The sequence below is a fragment of the Tupaia chinensis genome, unplaced genomic scaffold (assembly GCF_000334495.1).
Source record: "Tupaia chinensis unplaced genomic scaffold, TupChi_1.0 Scaffold145082_1, whole genome shotgun sequence".
In the NCBI taxonomy this organism is placed as follows: Eukaryota; Metazoa; Chordata; class Mammalia; order Scandentia; family Tupaiidae; genus Tupaia; species Tupaia belangeri.
This window is the reverse complement of record NW_006204943.1, coordinates 847816-870383: the sequence shown is the minus strand read 5'-3', so window position 1 is coordinate 870383 and position 22568 is coordinate 847816. Positions and strand designations below refer to the sequence as shown.

General features: G+C 38.8%; 1 protein-coding gene across 1 annotated transcript in view; it reads left to right on the top strand.

Annotated features, from left to right (window-relative positions):
• Positions 1 to 22568, top strand: part of DNAH7 (dynein axonemal heavy chain 7) — a 288975-nt gene that overhangs the window by 156583 nt on the left and 109824 nt on the right. The window contains exons 39-46 of the mRNA XM_006167772.1: positions 75 to 243; positions 2771 to 2897; positions 3742 to 3961; positions 6924 to 7796; positions 10725 to 10954; positions 14770 to 15100; positions 16894 to 17240; positions 21353 to 21533. Coding sequence (XP_006167834.1) covers positions 75 to 243; positions 2771 to 2897; positions 3742 to 3961; positions 6924 to 7796; positions 10725 to 10954; positions 14770 to 15100; positions 16894 to 17240; positions 21353 to 21533 — 2478 coding nt within the window. The remainder of the gene's footprint in view (positions 1 to 74; positions 244 to 2770; positions 2898 to 3741; positions 3962 to 6923; positions 7797 to 10724; positions 10955 to 14769; positions 15101 to 16893; positions 17241 to 21352; positions 21534 to 22568) is intronic.

The window sequence follows — 22568 nt, the reverse complement described above, 5'->3', positions numbered from 1 at the left end:
TAGCGAAAACCTCTCAAAAAAAAAAAAAAAAAGAAGTTAATATTTTCTAATAACTCCTCTCTTCTCATTCTCAGGTTGTGTTTGTGGATGATGTCAATATGCCTGCTCGGGAGGTATATGGGGCTCAACCTCCTATTGAGCTACTTAGACAGTGGTTAGATCACTGGAATTGGTATGACCTAAAAGATTGTTCGATGATTAAACTGGTGGACATTCAGATCATGTGTGCTATGGGACCTCCAGGTACATTTTCTGAGTTTGCTGACTGAGCAATTTGAATTCCGATATTTTGTGTTCGCGGTTCCTGTGTGTATCCTGCGACCTAAAGTAGAGGACCACAATGGTCAACCTTAAAAGTAGATGGCCTTCGTTGGGCCATTTGCCAGCCATCTTTTCCAAGTCTTTTATTCTCCCACCTTCTGAGACTCCCTTGTCTTTTCTTGTCTGTTCTTTCTGAGAATCCAGGTCCCCAGGGGTAGCTCATTTCTCTGTTTCATCTAATGCTTCAAATGTATAGAATGCTCCTGCTTCAGAGATTACCTTTCAACACCTATCAAGGCCCATTCTAATCAGTCTCTAGATTAGGCAGGCTGCTGAGAAGAACTTAAGTAGGAGATGACCAAAACAATGCTTTTTCTAAGAAAAATGTATTTGATTGTTGAAAAAGTCATGACATATTTTTTTCTATGCAAAAAAATACAACATGACTTTTTCTAAACCCAATATATGCTTAGAGAACTATGTAGGGAAAAAAAAAAAACTTATACTGGTGTGTTTAAAATAGCTAGTTTCGACTAACTAGACATCTTCAACTGTTCTCTTCTTGACCTCAAACTGGCATTTTATTTTTCAAAACTTCCTTCTATTGATACACTACTGCAGGGAATCTCATAGGTATCTGCCTCCTGCCCAACCTCTCCCTGACCTGTAATTCAGACAGTTCGTTCTGAGTCAGTAATTGCTCTCAGTACACTCCCTGAGCCACTTTGAACATGTCTCTTGTTATTTCTTGTGCATCAATCCTGGTTCTCAGACTTCAGTTCCACTTTATCTCTTGCCCACCAGCCCAAGCCAACTATTTGTCCTCTTTAAAAAAGTAAAATAAAATAAAATATAATATAAAATGAAATAAAGTTTTTAAGGTTTTTGCCATAGGGCATGAGCATTTATTGGAGAGACACAGAAAGAGAGGAAGTGAGAAATAGCCTCCCAAAGAGGATGGCCATGCCACAATCTCTTCTCCTCTATTCTCTTCCTGAGATTTTGGGCATGAACACCCATGTGCCTGGCATGATTTTCAAACTGCCAGAACTAGAACTGCGATCAGCCATGGGAGAGTCCAGCATCTTAACCAGCATGCCACATGCTGGCCCCAGCCATCTGTACTTTTTTTCTGCCTCTTCCCAGCACTGGACAGTTGAGTGGACTGCATCCATGAGGTATCTTTTCCTCTGAGATCCCATTTTCTCAGAGGAATACCTCCACTTCTAAATTTCTTCTGGGAGGGAGTGTTGAAGACAGAATTGGGGTAGAGAATTTCTTACCTTCCGTTATGCAATCCTTTCACCATTCTTACACTTGTCCAGATAAATCAGCATTTATTGTAATCTTATAAATACACAGACATTTATAATTGTTTTCTCAATATACCTATTGCTGTCAGTTATATGGTATTACATGTTACACCAATTTTCAGAAGCAGCATGACATAGTTCAGTGGCAAAAGCAAAATGCAGATTATCTGGCTTTAAACAAAAATTTATGTTATTTACGTAAAATATATATTAGACCTTATGCACTTTTAAAATCACTTCTTGGGAACAGCAGTTAGCATAATGGCTATGTCACTGGATTCCCATGTAGTTGACTGCAGCTCGAGTCCTGGACCCATGGCTTAAACTCACACTGGGCGCGTGTGTGTGTGCATACCCAAGATCCCAAGAGGAGAAAGGAGAAGAAGGGATTGTGGCGTGGCCATCCCCTCTGGGGATGTGATTTCTCACTTTCTATGTCTCTGTCTCTCTCTGTCTTTCTGGCGAGCGCACGCACCCTATAGCAATAACCTCTCAACAAAAAAGAAATCACTTCTTTACCAAAGATTTCATGATAGAATACTTTTAAAAAGAATATGCAGATTATATTGTATTTGAAAGATGATACACTGTTGTAAAATAATGTGTTATATTCTAGGTCAGTCATTTAAGCCTTGTATTTGAGAATGTAATTATTTTGTGAAATTGAAATAATCCACAAATTTTAAAAAATGAAAGCAGCCATTGAAGTAGCCATGTAAATTACATAGACTAGGCAGAGAGACTAACATCAAGATGCAGATTAATATCAAGGTTGTGTGAATTGGAGACATTCGGGAAGCACCCTGAAGTTTGGTCAGTCAGATTGCAGGGTGAGATTAATATTGTACAGTATCGGACTGTAATTCGAGTGTTTGTAATTGACTGCTTTGTTGTACTGTGAACCCCAGAGAACATGGCCGGCAGCTCTGTCTGATTTCCTGTAGTAACAGAGATGCAACCCAAGATTATGTCTAATTAACTGAACTCATTCAATACCTCAAGTAGAAATCAATGCCTTGAGTTGGAAGAAAAAATCATTTTGATGTCAAGGTTATCCAAACAAGTGATCACTCTTAGTTTCTTTGTGTGCTGTAAATTTGTCCACCTTTCATATTACTTCAAATTGTCAAATATTAGGGAATATATTCTGGTATACACTAGCAGCATTGACAGTAGTTATCCTTTTCACTGTTCAGGCGGTGGTCGAAATCCGGTAACTCCACGATTCATGCGACATTTCAATATTATAACGATCAATGAGTTTAGTGATAAATCCATGTTTACAATCTTCTCTAGAATCTTGAACTGGCATTTCAAAATATGGTAAGTAACTTAAGGCTTGGTTTTTCTCAATCAGGAGGTAGAAAATATTTTAGAAACATATCAATGTTAGTAGTGTTTCTCAAATGTTTCCTTGAAAACCTCCCAGCCAAAGGAAAGGTAACAGATAATGTTGCACCCCTCTGTTCCACCCACTTCCAGTGTAGGGATCAGAGCACTCTGACATAGAATATGTCCGCCTTTGAATTACTGTTTTGAATTATCATCACTGAATACGGAGAATGCTGGAACGATGTGCCAGGTTTACTCTGTGACTTTGATATCCTCTAGTAGAACTTTTGAGCTCTTCAGCGGCTTCCATCTCCAAGTGTGAGAAGGATAGCCTCGGAGCCTTTTCCATGGCTCTTCAGATTCTGTGCTCAGAAGATGCAGAAACGTCAGGCAGCCGAGCTGACCTGAGTAGTGGAAATCCTGGCTTCCTGAGGCCCACTCTCACAAACTGTCACACCATCTTTATAATGATGCTGGAGACAGCTGGCTCAGATATTAAATACAGCCAGTCCTTCCAAATGAATAATCTTCTTCTGTGTCCTTTCTACCCTAACCATGCACTTTGACCTTTTGAGCCAATGCTCATTATTTTACACTCCATTTTCTTTTATTCTTTTCCTTAGTTTTAAGAACCATTAAACTGGCCCTGCTTGTTTCCTGGAGCTATTTCAGAAAAACTTAATATAAAAGTAAAAATCCATTATTACTGTAAAAAGAATAAAATCGATTGATTTAATCAGAACTAGAATTTTTATGTTCGTGCTCAGTAGCATTTATATGTTATGATTCTATATTTACTAACATTTTTCTTTCCTTTTCTTTAAAAAATGTTAAGTTATAAATTTCCAGATGAATTTCTAGATTTGACCTCACCAATTGTAAATGGCACAATGACTCTGTATAAAGAAGCAATGAAGAATCTCTTGCCTACTCCAGCTAAATCTCACTACTTGTTCAACCTTCGTGATTTCTCTCGTGTCATTCAAGGTGTGTGTTTGTCAAGACCAGAAACAGCAGAAAGCAAAGAAGTGATTAAACGCCTTTGGGTTCATGAGGTAAATTTTCACTTTATTGATGTGATTGTACAAGAAACACATTAACTATGCCAAGAACGGGGCCCAAAAATGTGTTTGGTAATTTATATCGTTGAAACACGTTCAACTATTTGTTTTATGAAGCCCAAGGAGGAAGATCATTTTTGAAAATATCTAGCACTAAGATATTTTATTATTATATTTAAAATGATTTCTCTTATTTTTAAGGAATTTCTATTGCTTTATAGGATATTTCAAAGTAGATGTCACTTTGGGTCAATCTCCTATAAATGACTTAATTTTTGTTCGTTTGGCTTGAGACAATTTTAAGATAAAACAATCTTGAGATATTTTTATAAGAAGCGAATTTATTTATGTTACTTATTTGTGGTATTACTATATGCCAAGAGAATTGCAGAGCAGACCAGTTTGAGAATTGAAAGTTTGAGAGCATAGAAACTACGTAAGAATATATTTACATTCTCTTTGGAGTGGGTGTATAGACGAGCATTTTCTTATAAAAATTAGTCGAGGGGGCCAACTAAGTCATGTGGTGGTTAAGACAGCTAGATCTCTTTTTTTTTTTTAATTTTTTTTGAGAGGTTTTCGCTATAGGGCGCGTGCGCTTGCCAGACAAACAGAGAGAGACAGAGAGACAGAAAGCAAGAAATCACCCCCCAGGGGAGATGGTCACACTGCAATCCCTTCTCCTCCATTCTCCTCTCGGGATCTTGGGCATGCACGCACACGCGCCCGGCGTGAGTTTTAAGCCACCAGGTCCGGGACGTGAACCATGGTCGACTATGTGGGAATCCAGTGACATAGCCATTACGCTAACTGCTGGTTCCCAAGACAGCTAGATCTCAAATGACTGACTACTTGATTCAAGTCCCAGACCCAGCAGTTTGAAAAAACATACCTGGTGCATGTGTGTGTATGTGCCCAAAATCCTGAGAGGAGAATGCGTGTGGCATGGTAATCCCCCTTGGGAGGTGCTTTCTCAGTTTTCCTCTTTATTTCTCTTTGATAAGTACATGAATCGTATAGCAAATTGAAAAAAAAAAAATAAGCCACAAAAAAATAGTGAGGGGGAGGGGAGGAAAAAGAAAATACAGAGACCAGCAGATGGCGTGGTGGTTAAGGACGCTAGACTCCCACATGTCCAACCGTGGTTTGAGTCCTGGACCTGGCAGCTTGCTTTCTCACGTTCCCTCTCTCTCTACCTCTCTCACTCTGTTCCTCCTGGTCTAAATAAATAAAGTTAAATTTAAAAATTTAAAAAAGAGAATACATAGAAATGCATAAAAAATTGTTCGATATTTTAAAAATGGACAAAGAATATGGAAAGTGAAAGGAAAATTTCCATTTTAATATATAAATAATATATACTTTTAAATTTCAATAATGTTTAGAAATGCAGAAAATGAAAAAAAAGAAACCTAGAAAATGGAATATGCTATTATGCTAAAAATCATATGCTACAGAGACAAAATATGACAGGTCTTTCAAAAAACATGAGGCCAAAATGTAATATAAAACATAATTAAATTAAACTTAAAAAGCATGGGGCCAAATGGAGGCATAGAAGTAACCCAGTGATCGGTAAGGCTGCCCTATGGGAAGTTTCTGAATTTGCATCTGGAGACCTTCCTGAACACAGCAGGCATCTCTTTCTGTCTCTGTCTCTATGGCGAGTACATGCGCCCTGTAGTAAAAATTTCTCTCTAAAAAAAAAAGTGATGTTTTTGAAAAAGAGTGAATTGTAGAGTCTTATAGCACGCCATTGTAGGTCACTTATATGCCTGAGTGACGCCCACATCCTGGGACCCAGGTTATAATTTGGTGGTTCACAAACTCGCTGCCTTTTTTTTTCAGTTTTGCTATAAGTTGTGTACACTCACTGGAGTGAGACAGAGAAAAAGAGGGGGGAAAGTGGGGTGACTTCACCAGGGTATAATCTCTCCTGTCTCCTCTTGGGATTTTGGGCATGCACAAATCCAACAATATTTTCAAGCTGCTGAGTCTAGGACTCAAACCGTGCAGTTGGCCGGGTGAGCTCAAGCCACCTTAACCACCATACCACTGGCTGGTTCAGTGAGTGGCTTATTAATAACAGAAATGTATTCCTCACTGTTCTGAAGGCTGAACATCCGAGATTCAGGGTCCAGTAAGGGCCAGGTTCCTGGCTCATAGACGCTATGATTTCACCAAGTTAGTGGCCAACTTTATCAATTCATTTAATTTTCATATTTCCTTTTACTTTTTCTCCAAACGTAGTCACATCAGGGGTTAAGGCTTGAACATATGAGTTTTAGAGGGACACACTTGAACTGTGTCCAAAACAGACTTTAACCATGGGACACTGTACCACTTTGAGGAAATAGTCATTGTATATATCAAGCCTAATTATTTCTTTCAGTCCCATAACATACGCATAAAACCAGAGACAAATCTGAGTAGACTGGCCTGTAGCAAATGTCCAAAACCAGTCCTTCCCCACCCAAGACATTTCTTCGTTTGTGAGAATATTTGCTTTTAACAAACAATAATAATAGTGTTTATTGATTTTCCAATAACCTTCAAAATGCCTTTTCTAGGCAAAAGGAAGCATAGCTGGAAAGGCCTTAGGAACCCCCAGATAGCTCTGCTAGTCGCATCCAACTGACCAGCAAACGCGGTCACTCACCTTTTTGAAGCCTTCGTTTTCTCTATGTCTCTGCAATCTAATTCAGTCCTCCAGATTACCTTGCATTTATTGATAACTGAATGTAACTACTTATTATTCCAAATATGTATTATCAAAATTAGTATTTAAAAGAAACAAAAGTCTCAATCAGTCTTGATTGCTTGGATATGTTGTAATAAAACTCACAGAACTTTCCTAAGAGAATTCTTACATTACGTAAGACTAGCACCGAAATAATCAAAGTGGGAAAAAATGAGAAGCATCTGTTCCTAAAACCACTTTTTAATCATTATACAGGTCCTTAGAGTGTACTACGATCGCCTTCTGGATAATGCAGACAGAAAATGGCTTATCCACTACATTCAAGAAATTTTAAGTAGGTACATGGATGAAGACTTTCATGACCTTTTTAAAAGTTTGGATTTTGACCACGATGGATTTGTAGAAGAAGATGACCTACGCAGCTTAATGTTTTGTGATTTCCATGATCCCAAGAGGGAGGACACCAACTACCGAGAAATCACAGATGTGGATAATCTTCGTGTGATAGTAGAAGCTCACCTGGAAGAATACAACAACATGAGCAAAAAAACCATGAACCTTGTCTTATTCCGATTTGCCATAGAACATATCAGCAGAATTTCCAGGATCCTGAAGCAACCTCGCAGCCATGCCCTTCTGGTTGGTGTTGGAGGGAGCGGACGGCAGTCTGTCACCAGATTAGCTGCCCACATGGCTGATTATTCACTTTTCCAGGTTGAAATCTCCAAGGGCTACGGTAGCACTGAGTGGCATGAAGATTTAAAAGTGATCTTAAGGAAGTGTGCTGAAGGTGACATGCAGGGTGTCTTCCTATTTACAGACACTCAGATTAAAAGAGAGTCGTTTCTAGAAGATGTCAACAACCTGCTCAATGCTGGGGAGATTCCAAATCTTTTTGCATTAGATGAGAAGCAAGAGATATGTGAAAAGATGCGTCAGCTTGATCGCCAGCGAGATAAAACCAAACAGACAGATGGAAGCCCCATAGCTCTTTTCAACATGTTTATTGACCGCTGCCGCAACCAACTGCATGTGGTTCTTGCCATGAGTCCCATTGGAGATGCATTTCGGAATCGTCTCCGGAAGTTCCCTGCTCTGGTTAACTGCTGTACCATTGACTGGTTCCAGGTACTTACCTGTACGTTTTAGACCTTTGGAAATGTTGCGTCACCATCATCATCATGACGACTTATTGTAAGAATACCCCCCAAATGTAGCTTAGCAGAATTTTCTGATCAATCAGAATATGTTTTATGAAATTATAGTTCAAGAAATCATCATCACGGAAAAACATTTAACTAGAAGTATATGTTGTCATTAACCCCTATGTCTTACGGAAGGATTTAAGATAAGTTTGTGTATCAGTCAAGATCCTGACAGGAAAGAGAGTATACCTGAAGCCTTTGCTGAGGAAAACTTAGTGAAGGGACTTTTTACAGAAGTATAGGCAGGGTTAAAGGAGCCAAGAGGAGGTATTGGAGCACTCCACACTCAGGAAGCGGTGGAGCAGTAGCAGCAGGTTGTTGCTACACCCGGATCTACAAGGCAGAGGAGGGCAGAGTGCCACCAGAGCTCAGAAAAAGCTTGGAGCCCTGGAAGTAGGAATGAATAGGAATAGAAGCTAGAAACCCAGACTCAGCTACTGTTAAAAAGGGAGAAGGATATAAACACCCCTACCTCTCTGCTCTTCCATTCTATAGTCTCTTTCCATCAGCCAAACCCAAGAAAAATCCAAAGAAAGGAAGCAGAGTGATTATCTTTTGTAGTAAACCCCAGTATCGGGAACCACAGAGCAGAGCCGACAGGGGATAATTGGGGATGGGTAGTGCAGTAGCAAAAAGAGACTAGCTCAATGCAAAAGTAATTTAATTCTCTCTTCTGGCTCTAACAATGAGTCACGATGCATTCTCCACATGTTGGAAAATGTGCGGGCCTGGCTGAGATTCTGTGAGTGGAATCTAACACATAGTCATTTATGACCTTGAAACACTTACATAGCCTCTCTGAAACTCCAGTTCCTGATCAAATTAATTGTCTCATGCAAAACATATTTATTGATCTCTCTCTTTTTTAAAGAATTATTTATTTAATTTTATTTATTATTATAATTATTTTTAAAATTTGCTACAGGGCATGTGCACTCACCAGAGAGAAAGCAAGCCACCAGGTCCGGGACTTGAACCATGGTTATCCATGTGGGAGTCCAGCACTCTAAGCGCCAACACCACTTGCTGGTCCTGAACTCTCTTTCTGTATAGCAGGCATTTTTGTAAAAGCTGCAGTTGAAGAGGCAAATGAAATAGACAAGATCTCTGCTGTCCTTGAGTTTACTTTCTACAGACAAATTAGGAAAAAAATTAATATCATCATGCAGTATAGCATATAGGGAATAAAAGTGATTTTGAATAGGTGACTTAAAAGAGGAAACCTGGGGCCGATTCCGTGACCTGGTAGTTAAGACAGCTGGAGCTCAAAGAGCTGACCCTGAAGTTTGAGAAATACTGTGTGTGTATGTGTATGTGTGTGTGTGTGCACGCACGCATAACCAAAATCCCCTAAAGACAGGGGTGCTGAAGGAGTAGAGATTGTGACAGCACCATTCTCCATGAGGGGTGCTTTCTCCTCTTCCTCTCTCTCCATCTCTGTCTTTGGCAAGTGTACATGCCCTCAAGCAAAGAAAGAAAAAAAATAAGGAAACCTGAAAGACCAAAATATGGCAGTATTAAGAAAATCTAGGAAGATAGAATAAATTGCTGGCTTGTCGACAAAGTCATGACACATTTTTGCATAGAAAGCATGGAAAAATATTATATGACTTTCCTGACAAACTAATAGTAAAGGCAAGGGGCTATCTGTATGGAAGGAATGAGAGGGTGAGAGAATCAGGATGACAGGAATCTGGAAACCTCAGGAGAAGTGTTGGAATGGAGCTCTGAAAGGTGGGAAGGGCCACCTCAGGTGGAGAGGGGCAAGCCGATACGGATTTATCTTAAGTATGCTGGAAGGCATTCAGAATGTCCATAAGTTAGGGATGTGAGCTGATCTGAATTTGGAAAGGATCATTCCAGCAGCTGTGCAGGGAATGCAAGCCCTTAGGCTACTAATGGAATATTTCAGGCAGATGATCACAGAGACTTGAATTGGGATGACTGTGGTAAATACAGAAAGCATGGAATCTATTTCTGGGTGATAGCTATAGAACTTGCTTATAGGACGGATGTAGGGTTTTGGAAGAGGCGAGAAATCAAGATGATTCCTGTGTTTTGGCACAGGCAACTGGGTCAAGAGTGATTATGATGCTAAATTGGGGAAGACTGCCTGTATGATGGGAGATATGAATCAGGTTTCGAATGTGAGTTTCAGCCTACAAGCTGTCCAAGATAAATCAAGGAAGTAGTTACTAATCTGATTCTGGAGTTAGGGGGGCAAGGATAATAGCATTTATCTCGGATAACTGTTGAGAAAATCAAGTGAGATAATACCAGTAAAATGCACACAGAAATAATCATTCCACTGTTTAGTTCCTTTCTTCTTCTTTGCTCCTGCAACATTCATAAAAAATTTCTCAAATCCCACAGCAAATCATGAAGATTTAATGGTACACACTCTGGCTACCGGTTTCCTGCCCTAAGCATTTACCTGGGGAGTGTTCCTCATGAAGGTGTCTCTTTTAATCCATTCCTCATGTGATTCCCCTCCATCTTCAACATCTATAAATTGGAAAGGACTTCAATAGTTACAGACTCATATTAGTAACCCTGGTAAAGTACTAAAGCATTTAAAAAAAATAGTTTATTGAGTAAAAGTAAAAGTACACGCCTGAGAAGTAGAAGCAGGCCTGAGCAGACAGTGAAGCAGTGGCTCAAACGGCCCCCCACAGTTGTATTCTGTGGGATTTGTCACTTTTAACCTAGGTCGTGTGGGTTGATCATTGCCTGGGTCCACCGACTGTTCTCATCTCACTGGCTCTATCGAGTGTGGCTGAGCCCACTAATTTCTCACTGGTTATGTCAAATGCGGCTGGACCCACTGATAAAGCATTTATCTTATGTTTAGTCGTGGCCTGAAGATGCACTCCAGGCAGTTGCCTCACGATTCTTGGAAGAAATTGAAATGTCAGAGGAAATACGAGACGGCTGTATCAACATGTGTAAGAGCTTTCACACTTCCACTATAAATTTATCAACGTCTTTCTATGATGAACTTCAGAGATACAATTATGTGACTCCTACCTCTTATCTTGAATTAATCTCCACCTTCAAACTGTTGTTAGAAAAAAAAAGAAGGTAAAACAATATTTCACATTTTTAAGTTAGCTATGGTAGTTTAAAAATAGTTGTGTGTACAAAAGTAACATAGCTATGGTGTCATACAGATTTATTTATATACATACACTGTGAGTTTTGTTAAATCTGCAGATGCTCTAACTCATAAACCTTTTGAGTGCAGAGAACAGGACTGTGATAAGGCTTCCAGGTACTTTGACAGTAATAATGAATAAGACTGAATAATTACTAGAAAGTAATTTTTTTTATAAGTACATAGATCATAAATATCCCTTCTCTTTGGATACCAAACTGCTAAGATCCTAGAGATAGCCACTCAAAATACATGACCAATTTTCCTTCTCTAATAAACTCTCATTTAGAAACATCAATATAAATATCAATAAACTTACATGCTGTAGAAAATGTCAATGTGTTTTTTTTTTTTTTTTTTTTTTTTGCTATAGGGTATGTGCACTCACCAGAGAGACAGGAAACAAGAAATCACCCCCAGGGGCATGGGTGGATGGCCACACTGCAATCCCTTCTCCTCCATCTCCTCTCAGGATCTTGGGTATGCACGGCACACACCTGACATGAGTTTAAAGTCCCCAGGTCCAGGACTTGAACCGTGGTCAACTATGTGGGAGTCCAGCAACATAACCATTATGCCATCTACCAGACTCAGTGTTCTTAAGGTTGACTTTTTTTTTTTTAGTTTTTTTTAGTTTTTTGCCATAGGGCATTTGTGCTCACATGAGCAAGACAGAGTCAGTGAGAGGAAAAGTGATAAATCATCCCTCAGGGGGATGGCCAGACTGCAATCCCTTTTTGTCTATTCTCCTCTCAGGGTTTTGGGCATGCATGCAAGCACACACATCCAGCATGATTTCCTTTTTAAATTAAAAAATATATATGTATTGAATTCCATTTGTTATTATTATTATTAATTAATTTGACCAGAGAGAGAGAAAGAGCAAGTGAGAAAGGAAACTGCCAGGTCCGGGACTCAAACCATAGTCAGCCATGTAGGAGTCCAGCATCTTAATCACCATGCCACCTGCCATCCCTGCCCAACATGATTTTCAAGATACTGAGTCCAGTACTAGAGCCATGGCCAGTCGTGTGAGAGTTCAGTACCTTAATCACTATACTACCTGCTCGCCCCCTTAAGTGTGCAGAAAAGTTTTTTCAAATATGTCTTTGGTTCTAAAAATTAAAACTCAAATATGCAAAATATTAAAACCTAGTAATATTAAGCCAGAAAGTTTGATGTTTAGAAAAACTGAATAGTTATCTTTAAGGGAATCTTTTATTAATATTTAGTCACATTTGAAATGTATTCAAATAAATGTTTATATTGTACTTATAAATCTCATTGCATTTGTTTATTTCTTTTAAGATCTAATGGGACACATAAAACTTTACTGGATATTTAAATAATTTATAAATCTAGTAAGTTAAACATATATGGTGAGCTTTAATTTCTTTAAACTGTTTGAATATTATACATAAAATAAATTAGATTTTAACTCAAAAACATAAACCTAAGTCTGTTGATTAATTGCATAATCCATACTGGAAGTTCAAGCCTGATCATTAATATATTAAATTCTTTTAAAGATTGAAAAAAAAATACTTAAAACACTAAATGTGCACAGAAAACAGCATAAAAATATTTCCCACCATGTCCACGTACTGGGTAGATACTGGTAGGACACTCCTCATGCGTATTTACAGTGACTATTGCTGTACCTTCCAGATCTGAGCTGTCCAAGTCACCTTGGTCCACAGCCCTGTGTTTAAATCACACCATTAGTAATTTTTCACCTAATAAAATCCTCAACTCCCACCCACAACTGTTATGTAACTCCACTGACTTTATTCTGTTTTTGACTTCTCAAGATAATTGTCTTTCTGTGTAGATCTTGTAATCTCTAGTTTAATGGAATCTTGTTTTGATTCATTTTTCTCATAGTTTCCTATTCAAGAAGATCAAAAACTCTTGGAGAGTATGATTAAATTTTGAGTATCATTTATGGCTTTCATTTGATGTGCTCACAATGTTTAAGCCCATCCTAATGAAAAGAAAGATTATAAAAATGAGATACGAATTTATAGAAAGGTCGAAGTATCTGTTTTCTAGACATTTTCAAATATTCTTATTTGCCCTTCAGTTCACTCTTTAAAATTTTTTCCTTTGAAACTTCCTGCAAATTGAAAACAAAACAAAACTTTTTAAAAATTCTCCTTTACTTTGACTAGAATTTCTACCCTGTGGTCACTCATCCCTTAATAGCTTCGGCCTTCAAATCTCTTAATAACCATGTAGTACTGTAGCCTAGAAGCAAGTTATCAGGCCACCTGCCAGGAAATCAGCGGATACACTGGCAAAGCTACATGGGATAAACCACAGTGCTGAAGCTGTTGGCAGGGAAGAGACCTTTCCTGAGCTGCACAAGTTTTCAGTTGAAGCCAAACTCACAGATAATACAATACCGTGTACCTAGGACCCTCAGTTCCCATCACTGTCAAATATTTCACTCACTCAGAGGGAACCCAATACGTGACAAAAGTGTGAAATGCCCTCACTTTTAAATGTTTCTTTCTTTCTTTCTTTCTTTTTTTTTTTTTTTTTTTTGTGCCAGTCTTTTTTCTAGTTTATGCCAGTTCCTACTCCATTCCATTTTTTAAAAGGGGTATCTAAAATGTGTCACCTTTACTTTGAATCTTTATAGTATATTAAGTATTTTAAATGAAACAACTTATAAAGAATTTTGTCTATAGAAGAGTTTTCTCTATAGAGAGAACACATATGGGACCTAAATTAGGTATTAATGTCTGATCTCTGGAGTTTGGCTTCCTGCGTTCAAATCCCACAGTTTCTATTCAATTGCTGTGGGCAGGTTACTTAATTTGCAGGAGCTCCAATCTCCTCAGGAGTGAAATGGGACCAGGAGAGAACTTACATGAATGCAGCTAAAAATTTTAAAGTATGTTTAGATATTATATTATTTCTAATAATGTATCATTATTTTGTAATTATATTGTACAAAAAAAACCTGTTGATATTATTTAGTCTGTCACTTTTCATCTTAATATAAAAAATTCCTATTTCAAGACACATAACACACCTTAAAATCATTTCCATCTTTGGTAACATTCAAAGTAATATATTTGGGGCATTGAAGTCTGTTTAAAATGATTACTAAAGGGTTTTTTAAGGGTTTTAATAGTGTTGGAATCAACTTACCCAGGTAACTAATTTTAGAGGTATATGATTCCTTTTGGTTTTTTGTTTGTTTGGAGAGATTTTTGCTTTAGAGCAAGTGCACTCACCAGAAAGACAGAAAGCAAGAAATCACCCCTCACGGGGGGATGGCCATGCTGCAATCCCTTCTCCTCCATTCTCCTCTTGGGATTTTAGGGATGCATGCACACATGTTCAGCATGAGTATCAAGCCACTGGGTTCAGCACTCGAACCGTGGTCAGCCATGCAGGAGTCCTGCGCCTTAATAACTACACCTGCTGGTCCCTGATTTCTTTTGATATAAGAGGCTCCTTGACTTCTATCCAGTGTATTTATTCTTTGGAATTTTTGTTATATGTCAAGCTGTTGCACTAGGTACTGAAAACACAAAAATCAACAATGCACACTGCTCTTGATTGTGCGTAATCTGGTGTTCTCAAGTTCATGTTTTTTGGACAAATTATTAAAGATCATTACTTTAGTTGTGCCTTGGAAAAGCTGGAAAAGCTCCAGAACACTTCATTTCTTTTCTTGATATCGGCACCAATCCTCATGGCTAACCTTGGTTTACCTATTTGCTTCCAGTGAAGTAATGAAGATGAAAAAGAGATACGAAGTTGGTTTGGATAAATTGGATTCTGCATCGTCTCAAGTAGCCACAATGCAAACTGAGCTGGAGGCGCTGCATCCTCAGTTAAAAGTCGCTAGCAAAGAGGTGGATGAAATGATGCTCATCATTGAAAGGGAGTCTGTAGAGGTTGCCAAGACGGAAAAAATAGTGAAAGCTGACGAAACCATAGCGAATGAGCAAGCTATGGCTTCCAAAGCTATCAAAGACGAATGTGACGCTGACCTGGCAGGGGCCTTGCCGATATTAGAGTCGGCGCTGACAGCCCTGGACACTCTGACTGCACAGGTAAGAGCCCGGCCACGTGCTTTCTGGGAAACAAGTCGTAGCACCAGGAAGCTCTGAGCATTTTTTTTTTGCTGCAGCCCAGTTTTCCTCTCCAAATCAATCTCCAAATTTAATAAAATTTAAAGCATTTTGAAATTGGCACAAGGGTTCTCTAATTTACCTGAAACTATAATAGTAAAAAGTAAAGGGAATCCATAGATATTAGAATTATATCTGTATCTACATATTGGAACGCTACACAGCCATTAAAAATGATGATGTATAGGACCAGCAGTTAGCATAATGGCTATGTCGCTGGACTTCCACGTAGTGAACCGCAGTTCAAGTCCCGGACCCAGTGGCTTAAAACTCATGCCGGGCACGTGTGCGTGCGTGCCCAAGATCCTGAGAGGAGAATGGAGGAGAAGGGATTGCGGCATGGTCATCTCCCACTGGGGGGTGATTTCTCGCTTTCTGTCTGTCTGTCTGGCAAGCGCACGCGCGCCTTATAGCAAAAACCTCTAAAACAAACAAACAAAAACAAATGATGATGTAAATGTTTACTAGCATGGAAAAATGTCCACTATATATCTTTAATGAACTAGAGCAAGTTTTAAAACAGCATGTATGTCATGTATGATATAATTCCATTAAAATATAGCACAACACTGACTTGTAGCCTACCTACATAGAAAAAAATATATAGAAGAATATAAACAAAAATATTCATAGTAGTTCATCATTTTTACGAGGATTATGGGAGACTTTCATATATATAATTTCTCTGTATTTTTTTAATGTTTGCAACAGATATTTATTACTTTTATAGTTTCTTTTTTCTTAGAGATTTTTGCTATACGGTGCATGTGCTCACTGGAGAGACAGATTTGTTTTTGAAGTAGACATAACATCATAAATAGCTCATATAGGTATTATTCTATTATTCTTTTTTGTTTTTAACTGTTCCTTTGGGACAAATTTCTCAATACTTTTAGCCACAGCGCTATCATTGTCACCACATCTACCCCATGAACAGAGTAAGTTTCTATATCTTAAGGATTAGTTTGAAAATAAGAACTAAATACAATTAATGTATAAACAAACATTTCTTTTTCAATAATTACCATGTTGTGGTGAAAAAAAGAACCCTACTACACTGTTGGTGGGAATGCAAATTTGTATAACTGCTGTGGAAAATAATCTGGAGTTTCTTCAAAAACTTACAAATAAAACTACCATGTGAACCATTAATCCCATTCCTTGGTATTTACCCAAAGGATAGGAAACGTTCAGTAAGAAAGACATTTGCACATCCATGTTTATTGCAGCATTATTCCCAATTGCTAAGACACAGAATCAACCTAAGTGTTCAAGTGACTGGGTTAAAAAACTGTGTCACATATACACCATGGAGGAGTATTCAGCTATAAGAAATAACGAGGCACTATCATTTGATTCAAAATGGATGAATATCGAACACTTAACACGAAGTGAAGTGAGCCAGACTTTGAAAGAGACTCACTGTGTGTCCACACTCAGTACAATAACGAATGTCTGCCCTTTATGGCAATAACGGAAGGATCCCAAGATATGATAATAGAGAGGATAAGAGAAGATACCAGAGACTGTAAGGGAGGGCAGGGAGTGGTAGAGGTGAATGGGATGAAAGAAAGAAGCATTTACTAGACTCAAGAATGTTTAGTAAGTACGAGGGATGTTAAGTACTTTGTTGAAAAAAATTTTTATAATTTTCGATTAAAAAATAATAAATTTTAAAAAAATGAAAAATAAAATCACCGTGTTGTTATTTCCAGGATATTACAGTGGTAAAATCTATGAAGAGTCCACCGGCTGGTGTCAAGCTTGTGATGGAAGCTATCTGCATCTTAAAAGGCATCAAAGCAGATAAAATCCCTGACCCAACAGGTTCAGGGAAAAAAATCGAGGATTTCTGGGGCCCAGCTAAGAGACTTCTTGGTGACATTAGATTTTTACAGTCACTTCATGAATATGACAAGGATAATATTCCTCCTGCTTATATGAATATCATAAGAAAAAATTATATTCCAAATCCAGATTTTGTTCCAGAAAAGATTAGAAATGCCTCTACAGCAGCCGAAGGTCTATGCAAGTGGGTCATAGCCATGGACTCATATGATAAGTAAGTAATGATAAACATAAGCCTGACTGGTATATTTTATTTTCACACTTGATCATCGAGATGACATGAAATTTTAGGGCTTTGTTTGTTTGTTTGGAGAGGGTTTTTTTGTTTGTTTTTTTTGTTTTGGATTTTTTTTTGCTATAAGGCTCGTGTGCTCACCAGAGACAGAGAGAGATGGAGAGGGAGAAAGTGAGACATCACCCCTCAAGGGGGATGGTCATACCACAATCCCTTCTCCTCCATTCTCCTCTCAGGATTTTGGACCTGCACGCACATGCACCCGGCATGAGATTCAAGCTACTGGGTTTGGGACTTCAACCATGATCAGCCATGTGGGAGTCCAGCAACTTAACCACTATACCACCTGTTGGCCCCTAGATAACATAGGAAATTTTACAACAGTGTAAGTGAAAGGCTCCCTAGAAAATCACATCTGAATCTGCTATGTTTACATATATACTGGAGGCAAGATTATACCAATAAAATAGTATCGTACAGTAGTTCTTAAATTCAGAAACCCTTTACTCTCTTATATTGGGTCCTTTATCTGTAATACAACATGTGTGTATACATGAGAGAGATGCATCCTCTACAAGGTCTGGTCATGCCAAGATTTTCTTCAGATCTTTAGTCTTTCAAATCCTGGGCACCCACATGCACGTCTGGCTAGTTTCTGGAGGATTAGGCCAGGGATTCAAACGACAGTCTCCATGTAGAATCCAGCTTTCCTGAGTAGCATATTGCCACTATATCACAGAGCTGCTTCTATACTCTTAAAAATTACTGAAGACCTGGGGTCAGCAGGTGGCATGGTGGTTAAGGACTCGGAACTCCCACATGGTTGACCACCATTCGAGTCCTGAACCTGGTAGCTTGCTTTCTCACATTCTCTCGTTCCCTCTCTGGTCAAATTAAAACAAATAAATAAATAAATAGTTTTAAAAAGTAAAATAATTCTTTTAAAAAAATTATTGAAGACACCAAAAAGGTTTTGTTTATTTACCACATTAAAAAAATTAAATCTAGGGACCAGCAGTTAGCATAATGACTATGTCACTGGACTCCCACATAGTCAACCATAGTTCGCGTCCCGGACCTGGTGCCCTAAAACTCACGCCGGGTGCGTGTGCATGCGTACCCAAGATCCTGAGAGGAGAATGGAGGAGAAGGGATTGCGGCGTGGCCATACCCCCTGGGGGGTGATTTCTCGCTTTCTGTCTCTCTGTCTCTCTCTGTCTGTCTGGCAAGTGCATGCGCCCTATAGAAAAAAAACTCTCAAAAACAAAACAAAACAAAAACAAAAAAATTAAATATATTTTTCACACTAAAAATTAAAAGAATTTTTTATGTTTATTTACTTTAAACTACCAATAACATATCACATGTCAATATAGTTTATCTTATTTTTAAAAAATTCACATTTTTTCCAAAGAAAATAAAAAGAAAAACAATTGTAATAAGAGTGTCATTTTATTATATTTTTTCAACTGTCTTTAATATGTGGGTAAGATATAAGGTAGCTATGCTCCCAAATATGCATCTCCATTAAATCTATCACAATTTGTTGTTGTTTTATATAGCTTTTGCTGTAGGGCACATGCATTCCAGGAGAGGAACAGAGAGATAAAGAAAGGGAAGGTGAGAAATCACCCCTAGGCAGATTACCATACCATAATCCCTTCTCCATTTTCTCTCAGAATTTTGGGCACACATACCCAGCATATTTTCCAAGCTACCACGTTTGGAACTTGAACCATACACTTAACCATGTGGGATCCAGCTGCCTTAACCACCACACCAGCTGGCTATCCCAAAATATGTTGTTTTTAATTTAAGTATATAAAGAAAATCTAATCTCAAGCAGATATTCAGATATACAAAGAAGGACCTCATGACCCTCCCCACCCCAAGTGGGAAGGAGGCATCTTTGTGATTCCTAGAGGTCCTTGGGCAACCTTTTGAAAACCACTGCATGATATACATTCATGTGACATGAGGCATATTTTTAAATTATTATTTAATTAGGTTCTTGGGAAAATATTTAGAACACCAATTTGTGAGGATAAATTCCATTTGTAAGGAAAACACAGATCACAGGTAGCCCTGGAGCTGAGGAATAGCTTTAATTTTTGGTAAAATTTGTGAGTCCACAGCTTTCTGATGAACATTGCACTGCTCTGAAATCTCTTATTTCTCCTTGTCTGTGTCAAAGATCTCACCTTCCTGGTGTCTGGGCTTTAGCAGTTTCTTTTCCCTGAAGTAAGCATCCATAAGGTGCTTTGGGATTTTGACTTTGCTAATATTAATTTTTGTGGAGGTGGCAGCGACAAATTTCTGATGTGTTCTACACAGTGGAACCCGATTGAGAACCAGCGGTCCAGTCACAAGTAGCAAGCTACTGCTTAGCTGCTTCAGGGAAACCACATTCTTGCTTCCGTGGCATCAACTGTGGAAGATCAGAATGGTCCCAGGAGTGATGCTAGCTTGCAGCTTTCTCACATGCTGACTGAAGGGTTTTTGCCATGGCTCAACAGCTTTTGAGGCACATTTTCAGTAGGATAATTTCTAGGCATTTTGCGAAGTTTAACCACCTGGGTACCACCATTCTTGTCTCCACCAACTGGTTTTGTGACAGTCACAAGAATCTTCTCCTCTCTCTTTTTTTTTTTTTTTCCAATCTTGGATTTAGTGGCTGAGTATTTCCTCTTGTACATGGCCTTCCTGGAATACATGGCAGACTGGGAGTATCTACTGATACCCCAGACTAGGACCAGGTTTAGGTTGCAATGGGGCTTCCCCTTCTTGGGCTTTTTAGCCTTGGGGTCGCCCTTTTTAACCTTCCCACTGGCATCAGCCTTCTTGGCTTCAGGTTTCTTCTCCTTAGTATCCTGCTTTGCAGCTTTTTCACCTGCCATCTTGTATAGTGGGAAAGAGAACTCATGAGGCACATTTTTTTTTTGAGAGGTTTTTGCTATAGGGCTCATGCGCTCGCCAGACAGACAGAGAGAGACATAGAGACAGAAAGCGAGAAATCACCCCCCCAGGGGGGATGGTCACGCCGCAATCCCTTCTCCTCCATTCTCCTCTCAGGATCTTGGGCATGCACGCACACACGCCCGGCCTGAGTTTTAAGCCACCGGGTCTGGGATGCGAACCGCGGTCAACTACATGCGAATCCAGCGACATAGCCATTACGCTAACTGCTGGTTCCCATGAGGCACATATTTGACAATTGTTTGAGAACCACTTATATCATGCACAAAATAGATTAAAAATTATTTTTTTAAAAAACATTCTTCATTGGCAAAATCACCAAAAGTCACACTGATGGTATGTTATTTGGGGTTAAAAAAAAGTATTTGAAATCATTATGTATCTTTGATATTTCTTTATTTTTATTATTTATTATTATTTACATGCTTTATGATTTTAAGTAAGGATTTTATTTTATTTATTTATTATTTTTTAATTGCTGTAGGCCACACACACTCACCAGAGGAAGACAGAGAGAGAGAGAGAGAGAGAAAATGTGAAAACAAACTGCCAGATCTGGGAATCAAACAGCAGTAAACCATGTGGGAGTCCAGCGCCTCGACCACCACACCACCTGCTGGCCACTTTTTATTATTTTTGTAAGATGAGATGACAGCATGTTGTAATGCTCCTGCCTCAGCCTCCCTGCAGCACTCCACCAACCCCTGCTCTTTTTTTAAGGGTACTGCTATGTTGTCCAGGCCAGCCCTGAACTTCTGACCTTCCTGCCTCAGGCTCTTGTATTGCTGGGGTTACAGATGCATGCTGCTGTTTCCAGCCTTCGGAATGGACCAGGAATCAAACTCAGTCCTACCATGTGGTCCAGCCTGTGGAGCACAGCCTCTTGGCAGTGCATGCCACCATGGCAACTTGATTATCAATTTCAATGGTCATTCCTTAAGTCTGGGATGAAGTTTGGCTGATTCTTAGATGAAATATGGAACACAGAAATCAGTATAGATTCTGCATAAAAAATGTTTGGGGTCGTAGAAAGGCTATTAGAAAAGTAAATTCAGTAGTAGAAAGTACACTAGAATATTAAGTGGATACTGAATGTTCCAATTTTCTTTTTGTAGAGTGGCCAAAATAGTAGCTCCCAAAAAGATAAAACTGGCCGCAGCTGAAGGGGAGCTTAAAATTGCCATGGAAGGCCTCAGAAAGAAGCAGGCCGCCCTTCAGGAAGTTCAGGACAAGCTGGCTAAACTTCAAGACACACTGGAATTAAATAAACAGAAGAAAGCTGACTTGGAAAACCAGGTAAGTGTGGATATAGACAAACAGGAGCAGATTCTCAAGGATTGTAAGTAAGGATGATGTTCATACTAGCACAGAACACGCCTTTTCTCTGTTGAGGTTGGGAAACTGGACCACAGGCCAATCTGCCCATTACTTCTTTTTGTACAGCCGGTGAGCTAATAACATTCTCAACTATTTTATTTTTTATATTTTTAAAGAATTATTTTATTTAACCTTATTTATTTATTTATTTACTTTTTTTTGTTTTAAATTTAACCAGAGAGGGGCAGAGTGAGGGGGAGAGAGAGAGAGAGAGCAAAAGTGAGAAAGCAAGCCACCAAGTCCAGGACTTGAATTGTGGTTGACCATGTGGGAGTCTAGCACCCTAACCACCACGCCACCTGCTGACCCCAATTTTTGACAGTTTTACATGGTTACATATTAAATATCTATATACATGCCTACATAATGTATAATATTTTTTGTTTTGCCTCTTGGTCCACTAAGACTAAAATATTTATTTTCTAATCCTGTCAAGAAAAAAATCCAACCCAGTCTCTGAATTAGATTACCAGAATATTGAGCTACATTATTATTTAAATCACTTGGGATCAGCAGTGGCATAGAGGTTAAGGTGCTGGATTCTTACATGGTTCACCATGGCTCAAGTCAAGGACCCAGTGGCTGGAAAATCAACCTGCTGACCCCAATTTTTGACAGTTTTACAGGGTTACATATTAAATATCTATATACATGTATAATATTTTTTGTTTTGCCTCTTGATTCACTATGACTAAAATATTTATTTTCTAATCCTGTCAAGAAAAAAATTCAACCCAGTCTCTGAATTAGATTACCAGAATATTGAGCTACATTATTATTTAAATCACTTGGGACCAGCAGTGGCATAGAGGTTAAGGTGCTGGATTCTTACATGGTTCACCATGGCTCAAGTCAAGGACCCAGTGGCTGGAAAATCACAGCAGGCACGTGTGTGCATGCTCAAAACCCTGAGAGGAGAATGGAGAAGAAGGGATTGTGGCAACGCCATCTCCC